The sequence below is a fragment of the Atractosteus spatula genome, chromosome 11, assembly GCF_055471065.1.
Source record: "Atractosteus spatula isolate fAtrSpa1 chromosome 11, fAtrSpa1.hap1, whole genome shotgun sequence".
Taxonomy (NCBI): domain Eukaryota; kingdom Metazoa; phylum Chordata; class Actinopteri; order Semionotiformes; family Lepisosteidae; genus Atractosteus; species Atractosteus spatula.
The window spans coordinates 19,761,337-19,770,464 of NC_142716.1; the positions used below are offsets into that span (position 1 = coordinate 19,761,337).

The 9,128-nt window shown below is 36.3% G+C and overlaps 1 protein-coding gene across 2 annotated transcripts; it reads left to right on the forward strand.

The window, feature by feature from the left end:
- On the forward strand, window positions 1-8,476 carry LOC148823635 (transmembrane protein 205). Of its 2 annotated transcripts, XM_088928316.1 has the most exons (4): window positions 1-25; window positions 2,456-2,636; window positions 3,581-3,744; window positions 4,537-8,476. In XM_088928316.1, the coding sequence occupies exons 2-4, from the start codon at window positions 2,537-2,539 to the stop codon at window positions 4,837-4,839; spliced, it is 567 nt and encodes a 188-aa protein (XP_088784442.1). In that variant the 5' UTR covers window positions 1-25; window positions 2,456-2,536; the 3' UTR covers window positions 4,840-8,476. The 2 variants fall into 2 exon arrangements, with proteins under 2 accessions (XP_088784442.1, XP_088784443.1); XM_088928317.1 differs by lacking the exon at window positions 1-25 and having other exon boundaries at window positions 1,330-2,636.
- The last annotated feature ends 652 nt before the right edge of the window (window positions 8,477-9,128 follow it).

The window sequence follows — 9,128 nt, forward strand, 5'->3', positions numbered from 1 at the left end:
CTGTATCAAGGAATAAAGGGAGGAGGTAAACAGTGTTTTGAGTTTTGTTGTGAAAATTGGTTAGATTTTCTGTATTAGAACCGAGTATTAATGCAGAGGGAAGCCATTTAACTTAAAATAAAGCAATTGCAACTTTCAGCAGGTTGTGACGATTATATTTTGATTCGATTCGTTTTGGATTTGACAAAGTATATTTGTTAAACTTAGCTATACGAAACCTGTTGTAACAGGTACTCATTAAAAGCGGAGGTTTAAACATTTTTTATGTTGTAATGAAGTCAAGATGAAAATAAACGCAGTTTCATTGTAAGATGATTAAAAACCTGCTGCTGACTGAAAATGAATCGACTGTGAGTGGTCCTCATGGGGTGTTGTGAGCGGAGAAAAACGTTTACTTACATTTAGATATTTGTGCTTTATCGCATTTTAAGAAAATAAAGCATTCTTAGTTTAGCGGGTTGTAATCAAACTCAGTCCTGCCTATGAGGGGTTAAAATAAACTCGTGAAGGTGACATTGGTAGCCTCCATTGACTCTGTAAAGTTCTTTAGTTTAATTGGTTTCCAACTTTGAATTATGAACCCCAACTTCCTTGTTCGGAGTCAGGTATTTACCTGTTCCTAGTGGTAAACATTAAAGTCTTCTGAGAAATTCAAGTTGACCCTTTTTTTTTACTTTTATCTACCCAATGTGTGTGTTTACTGTAAAAGAAAATAGTACACAGGTGAAGATTGGTACACAAAATTTTAATATAAGTATAGAAATATGGAAACATACAACCAGCGGCACCCTCAATGTGCAATGCAACATTTTAATTGGCACATTCAAATGTGAGTCAAAAATTTCCTGTAGTGGCTCTTTATGTTGCTGATGTGTTTAATCTATGCTGTTAAAGTTTGTTAGTCATAAATTATAATAATAGTTGTGAATGTAAGTGTAGTTTATGGTTTATTTCACTGTTGATGTAGTAAATGACTAATCTTTGCCTTAATAGGACAATATCAGTGCAGTTTCAGCTGTTGCTACATGGGTGCTGTTTAATTTTAGAAAGTAGTAAATGTTGAAATGTTATTAATCTTTCATTATGTGGTGCTATTAATCTTCCACTACATATAACATGTAATCAAACATTACAGGTGACCTTTTGCTTGCATTTCAAACTATGTTGTGATTGTTTAACATTTAAGTCATGTGCAGTAGTTGCAACTGGTAAATGTGCATTGTCTTCCAGAAAGATGTACCTATCAGAGAACATAGGTTGAGAAAAAGAAGTACAGAAAAGAAGAGGGAGAGATCTCAAAGCAGGGACAACAGATGAAGTCACTGAAATAATGCACTTGTATTTCATTTGGTTTTGAGTCTTTCAGATCGATGTAACTAGTATAAGGTAGACAAGCCACATTTTCTAGATAGACACATAGACTGTTTGAGGTGTTTTACTGAAAGTTAACAGTTTCGTATTTCACATTATTCCAATGTTAAAATACATTTTATCATTGTAAAATATGTGCACCTTGTTCTTGTTTGTAATTTTGGCAATAGTGTGGTGATAGTGTAGTGTATGTGCTAATTGTGATCCTTTCCAAGATCTTGCATTAAAAGTATTACGAGTAAATATGGGGTATTTGATCTTGTCATGGGGAAAAGTGATTTACCAGAAGTGGGTGGACAAGGCATGACTTCTAATTTCCTTTGACAGTGTGCTGTAATGCCGTTCAGTTTTATCTGACTGGCAATCGGTTAGTGAGGATAATACACTACTTTGTTGGGGTGCACTCTCGGACTGGGACATAAGGACCTCACTACCCATCTCAAAGCCACAGAACCATCTTTGTTTAAGACAACCAAAAACCAACCATGCAAGTCTTATGCATTTTGCTTTATTCTGCAGTATTCTTTTTACTGCAAAGGATTTTGTCTATTTATGCAGAAACCCTATTCCATAGCGTTATGTTAATTACAATTTTAAGATGAGACATATGGTGTAGTACAAAAATAACTTTGTAGATTTATATATGTGTAGAAAGGGACCAGTGTTAATGATGAGGTCACTTGATATTTAGTCAGTTAGGTTTGATTGGTAAATGTGATAGACCAGCTACCACAGAATTTCATGTTGGCTGTTTGTGTTTAGTTTACCTTGTTGTGAATTTTTAAAGGTTCAGAGGAAAGTGTTTCGCTAAATGACAGGCTTGGTGTTCTTTTCACTGGAGCTTCATAGCCAGTTATAATAGTGAAACATGTTAGAGGTGGTTTACATTTGATTGTTGATGCTCATAACTTGCATATATTGTAACTCCTGTATCTAAGATATCTATGATTATAACCAACAAATTGTAGCCTTCAAGGACCAAGGCTAAGCATTACTGCCTGCAGTATGTCAGGAGTGAAGAAGTGACAAAGGCAGTGTGAGGCAGAGACTCCAGGATTTTATATTGTTTGTGTGTGCCCTGAAGGTATACAAGACTGTAGAATTTGTGCGGGCACCATCGTGAGGGACAGTACCATCAGCCTGAGTGTCTGCTCAGGGAGTGATAATGCCTACAGACAGAGAGCCCACAGTGACAGCCAAACTACTGCAGCTCATCTTCCTCTCCACCTTCTGGGGCATGCAGATCTGGGTCACCTTCATATCAGGTAAAGTCTCTAATGAGCACTCTTTTTTCTTGTCCAGAAGGGATGTGGAGAATAGCTGGTTTTAAATCAGCTGTGATTTTTTTTTTATTTTTATATTGAAGATATATTGATGCAAATGTTATTTCTCTTTGGAGTTGAATTGGTTTAATTTGAAACCAAAATTTAATAATTTTACTAATTATACTTTTTGAGGTCCCAGAAAGTAGAAGATTTCAAGTTGCTTATAAAAATGTTCTTGTACATCCAATAACACTGTGACTAAAGAAAGTTTAAGGTGAATAATTCATAAAATGTTACTTTAAGCATTTAAAAATAGTAGTTGTTGGTTATTGGTAGTAGCAGCAGAGACGGCTTCAGTTGCAGGGTTGAAAAACTGTGTAATTTAGTAAAATGGAACAAAAACATACCCTGTTTTTGGATACAAACTATTTCTGTATCTCCCTTGCAATAGTAAGTAATGTTGCTTATTATTTCAGGTGGGTAGCTGCGTCAGCATGTGTAGGCTGCAAAGGAACAAGTAATAGGTTAATTCCATGCTGAAAAAAAGGGAGAAAGCAAACACAACGTTTCGGCCGTGAAGCCTTCTTCAGGTGTGAGAAAGACAAGGCAGTAAGCAAAGGTAATGTAGTGGGAGAATAAAAACTGGCCCCTCGTTGAACCTGGAATTCATTGAAGGTTTCATTTCACACCCCTCTACACCTATTCTGACTACACACCTCTTGATTGGCCTCTCTTTCTGTCCCCTGCTCCTGCCTCTCGCTCCTCCTCTCTCCCAGCTTTTATTCTCCCGCTACATTACCTTTGCTTACTGCCTTGTCTTTCTCACACCTGAAGAAGGCTTCAAGGCTGAAATGTTGTGTTTTCTTTCTCCCTTTTTTTCAGCATGGAATAAACCTATTACTTGTTCCCATGTTGCTTTATGATGGGTTTTTCTTTTTTTCTAGGCTTTGTGATGGACAATAATCTGAACAGACACACATTTGGATTCATCCAGAGTCGGCTGTTCCCTTTCTATTTCCATATCGGCTCTGCCTGTGCATTTTTCAATCTTACTATATTTGCCATTTACCATCCTAGTGACCTGCTGGATGACAAGGAGGCCTTCCAGGTACGCCGTTCAGAATTGAAGCCTTGGTGTCTGTAATCTTGACCCCTGTTTACCAAGAGATTAGAGATTTTGGCTGCTCTTTTGAGTCTGCATTGAATCTGATTTAGGGGTGCAAATGACATGTTTTTCTTGACCCGTTTGGTAAATGGGAAGAGTGCTGTGGATAGTGGTAGAAATCTTAATTTACGTTCTGGGGTAAGTTTCCCGAAAACGATGAATCTTGGAGATTAACGAGCAACTTTACAATGTACGTACATAACATACGTGCTACTTTTTCGAGTGTTTCCCAAAACCCCTCTTAATCGGTCATTTCAAGAGTGAGTATAAAGTACTTCTTTGTTAACCCCGCCCCTGAAGTCGCTTAGCAAAAAGCATCACAATCTTAAGATGAAGTTTCACGATGTTCTTAGTGCTACGATGCTTTTTTTTAATGGTTCCATTATGAAAAAACGCTAAGAAACCTGTGTGTAGTTGTCTATAGTTAAAGGTTTTGACTCCTTTCACCCCATAATTGACTACAATGAACATTTTTTCCTTAATGCGATAGTTTACATGGAAGTCATATTAGATTGCTTTAAATCCATCAAATCAGAGCAGACAAGAAGTTTTACATGCTTAAGCTTGGTAGGTCTAATGGATAGGAACTTCTTGTAATTCACTTTGAGAGAGGAAACCCATTTTATTTTACACAATGTAGCTTTTCATAATCTGACAATCACTTGTGCTTTGCATGTATCCATGGGTGCAACCAGGCAGTATCTAATGAAAACATTTTTTCTTTGGCCTTCTCAGATTTTTATTTTCTTTGTGTGTGTGACGGTGGCAGCTATAAATGCACAGTGGTTTGGTCAGATGACGTCGGAGATCATGGCTGAAATGCACCTAATTGAGCAAGTCTGCGGTTTGGGCCAGGACATAGGTCTCTCCTCCAACTGGGAGGCCTACTCAAAGCTCTGTGACTCTGACTCCAAGTACAAGAAGCTGAGCAACCGTCTTTGGCTCTATCACTCCCTCTCCTCACTCTGCAACCTCTGCTGCTTGGTCTGCAATGGTTTCAGCCTGTACTACCTGGCTGAGAATATGACTACTCTATAATAATGCTCCTCCTTGTGCCTTCTGAGTGATTGTGCATGAGGGAGGTTTCACACCTGCACCATTCAAAAACACCACACAAGACAACCGAAAGCAAGATTACATAACACACTGCAAGCTGTATGTACATTTTCCTTTGTTATGCCTTATTTTTTTCTGTTGAGGTTCACAGGGGAAATACCTTCTAGGGCAGGTAGGTTTTATCCTTATTTTTACAATAAAGTTTGATATTCTGCTTGTGAGCCTATTCATAACAGATTTTTCTGGGGGGAGGATTTAAATGTAGTTTTTCAAACAGACCCATTTTATTTTTGATTTTTAACTTGTATTACTTTTAATTGAGGAAATCTTAACTTTAGGGCCTTTAAGAATACAGCCATGTGTTGCAGAGTAGTGGTTTCCAACCCTGGTCTTGGGGTTTCTATGTCTTCTGTTTTTTTGTTCCATAGGCCAATTTAAATTTTCTTTTTTAGTCAAACTTTTAAATTTGCTTTGAGCTCTTTAAATTTTCAGTGTTATTTTATAACAACCCTGTTCCAAATTCTGTGCATCACAATTCCCCTTATTCAGTTGTTACCTGTAACAACCAAATGCACATATGCACACTGGAAAAAACATTTGATAAATTGCCTGTCATCTTTATCTGTTTTTCATAAAATAATCACCTGTTAGAAAAAGAGAAGGGAACAAATTCTTAGGCTGAGGAATGACAGCATAAAATTATGTATGCTGATGTTGGAATAAGGTGTTTCTGAAAACAAGGACTGAGTGCAGAAACACTCAGGTAAACAAAAATGTAAACAAACAAGCAGGAGTAAAGTTAGCACAGTTGATTAACAGCTTGTTTGGAATTCGGACGTGCAGACACAGGTCCCACACAACTAGATTTATACTGTAGAGCTTGTTGACTGCATACATATATATACTGTAGTTACTTTTTAAGTGCCATTGCATTTATTGAATAGGATGTGATTAACATCTTCATCTCTTGAACGGTTGTAGGTTGTAATTTTTTATATTATCCTTAAGTAACTTAATTTTAAAAGCTAAAATGATTACAATTACTTAAAATGTGATTGGTGGAAAAAAAGAGAGGAGAGGAAGTGTACCCGAAAGACTGGGTTTGGAAATCACAGGCCTAACTGAATTCTCCCCTGTAAAGCTTTTGTGTGCATACCTGTTTCACCATCTCTACATTCAATAATCCTTTTCCATGTTTATTGTTTTCAGCTCCAGAATAAATACTGCATAATCTTGCCCTGACATTCCTGAGTGCAGATGTTCAGGAGTGATTGCTGAACTCACTTAGTGAAAATATAATTTCATCTTCCTTGTTTGGAGCTAATGTTTTTTTTACACCTCTGATTGGCTGAATCAGTGAAATAGCTTATCCATTTAATGCTGGACAGGTCCATCTGCACATATTAGATGGCACTTTTGCTCTGCCTGTTTCTGTGGAATGTTCATGTCATGTTTTCCAAAATATTCTGCAGGTCTGGTTTTTCGGGTCTGGTTGCATTTGAGCCTTGCTTTGTATGGTTGCAATGTCTGTTTTTTCTGTAGGGGTTTAATCATCATTTGCATGTTCTACAGTAACACCCACAATTTGCTAAACCAAAAGATTCCCATACCCTTTGTCAGATCAGGCATACAAATCCTGTTGGTATTTTTCTGCAGGCACTCGCAAGAACAGGACTGGTATAGAACTGTCATACATAAGCAAGTGACAGAAAGCAATTGTAACAAAATGGTAAGCGTAGAACTGCAAAGACACCTGCTACAGGGCCTGATTCAGATATTCAGGCAGAAGGCTCCTGTATGTACCACAGGTAAAAAGTTAAGTAATGCCAGTAAATGGGATGGTATTTAGTTGTATTATAGTGTTGCATTTGATATACTGTACATAGTGTACATCGACACTACATGATACAGAATATCAGAATTCCTGGTGATGTTTCCACCATTTACAAAGTTTAAATGCACTTTTTTCCTGTGAATTAAGCTACTTGTGACAAAGGGAATGATTTACTTTGTTAATGTTGTCTTTTCATGTAATGTTACATAGAATATTTGTAATTTTAAGTTGTCATTTCAAGTGAGGTTTTGGCAGTAAAGCACTTGGAAGACTTTAAGGAGTTCATGAAAGTATTGGAAAAGTATATGGTACAAGTGTGAAATCTTATTGTGTAAAAACTAGTTGTTAAGCACATTAACTATTTCTGTACTTTTTTTTAGTAATTTAGAATTCATTTTTATCAATTACCATTTTTTTAAAGTCTTTCTCCATTTCATATAGAATTCATTCATTGGTTGAGTGATCAGTTTGAAAAAAGGAGGTTCCAGTTAGCCTGAAGGGCAGTTTGCCTAGCATCTTACTAGTAGTTTACCTTTACCTTTTTTAAAGAGTGAGCCAGTTTATTTACCTTACAATCTTTACAGGTGTATTTTATCCATCCCCTCCCCTTCTCCGGTCTTAACCCAGACATGAAAAGGAAAAGGGTTGTTGTACTGTTATAGTGTGTTATCTTTCCTTGCATATGACGCCAATGTCCAAACTGATTCTCCAGCATTCATATGTAAGTGCATAATTTCCTTTTCAATGTCCTAAATGGGATCTCTCTCTTGATTTCGTGTACCTGTGTACCAGTATATCTTAAGTACACTCCTGTCTTTACACACCTCCTACCAGGGTCTTCACTTTCCAGACTGAGATTAGAGCCAAAGCGGGGAAGATAGGAAGGTCTACAAAAAAACTGCTGTCCAAGTCAGCAATGTTGTCTGAGCACAGTGAGACATTTGTTATCTGAAGGCTCTGTAGTAAAGACTTAAATATTCCACACTCTGCTACTTTTTTTCCCTCTTCACTGATATCAGGTTTTAAGCAATGCAAAAGAAGCCTGTGTAAATGTATGTATTAGGGCCTGGTGCTATATGCTGTAAGATGTGCCTATCTGACTCGGAAGGAAATGGATTTACTGTTTGTAGGAGTGTGTGCGTTCTTGAAATTGAGAGCCTGAGGAGGGTTCTCATTTATAAACATACCTGTACTGGTATCTCCAATTATACTGAAGCAGGGCAAGATACCAGCTTGCTGGTATAATCAATATGCATGACTCAATATCAGGCAGCTGATATGCACATCGTCAGTGCAAACTGTTAACGATTCTATTTTCTATCAAAAGTTCAAAATAGGATTCACTTGTACATTGTTTTTTAAAGTACTCTAATTTAAAAAATATATACTGGGCATTATAAATTAAAAATCATTTTTTACTTTCAAGTAAAAAATGTAAAATGGTGAAATCTTAAGATGGAGCATTTTGTCAAAAAGTATCAAATACTTCTAAGTACTTGGTTAAAATTAATGTATAATGTGAATGGTCTTAACTCAGTTATTTGGATGTATGTGTAATAACTGGCATTTTCAATTGTCTATCATCCTGTGAAATTTACTGCATGTGTATTTAAAGCATAAAAGGGATTTTGTTTATTATAAAATATTGCATGTAGATATTTTAAAAAGGGTTAATGTCTCTAAAAACAAATGTTTGTCATAGTAATATAAAAAGGCTTGAAGTGAAATGAAATTAGATATGTAGGTGCTGGAAAGGGAATATTAAAATATGATTGAATCTCTTCATTGTTTTTGTTATTGAAGTGTAGAAGGCTGGATTTCCTTTCTGTGTGAAATTATTGCATCAGTACCTTCAGGCTGGCAGTTTTAAATGTATAGTTTTTACCATTACAACTTACTGTTCTAGCATAGTGTATTTAATAAGGTAACTTCATGATGTGAAGCTGCCACAAACTTACTACCTAATGCATCATTATGCTGCATATAGTACTGTATATCATCAAATAGGTTGCACTGTTTTTGTTGCCTAATGGGATGTGAATACTAAGATGTGGTGGGCTGTGAAGGACAAAGACATTTTTATAGGTTACATCAAAACAGAACCGTAAAACCAGCTAGTCCATTAACTTCACACTATAAAAAGCTTCACTTTGATTAAAGGTGCATTTTGCTTTAAATTTATTCAGAACTTTTAGAATTCCTGTGATGAGAGCCTATGACCAAATACAGTCACATGATTTATTAAACGTTTTAAATGTTCTATGACTTTGTGATTCAGGTGGGTCTTCAGACAAATCATAATATATGCTGTAGTACAGTACAATAAATCAGTTTTGATTCTCAGATGCAAAGTATAAACTCTGTTTGGGATAAGTACTGTATTATGATAAACATTACATGGGTCTTTTTAATGATCCTATTAAATCCTCATAATCCA

Bases quoted from the DNA above. Each gene is read 5' to 3' on its own strand.
- LOC148823635 (XM_088928316.1), top strand. From the start codon at position 2,537: ATGCCTACAGACAGAGAGCCCACAGTGACAGCCAAACTACTGCAGCTC. The intron at 2,637-3,580 runs GTAAAGTCTCTA...CTTTTTTTCTAG, and splicing joins CTGGGTCACCTTCATATCAG to GCTTTGTGATGGACAATAAT. The intron at 3,745-4,536 runs GTACGCCGTTCA...TGGCCTTCTCAG, and splicing joins ATGACAAGGAGGCCTTCCAG to ATTTTTATTTTCTTTGTGTG.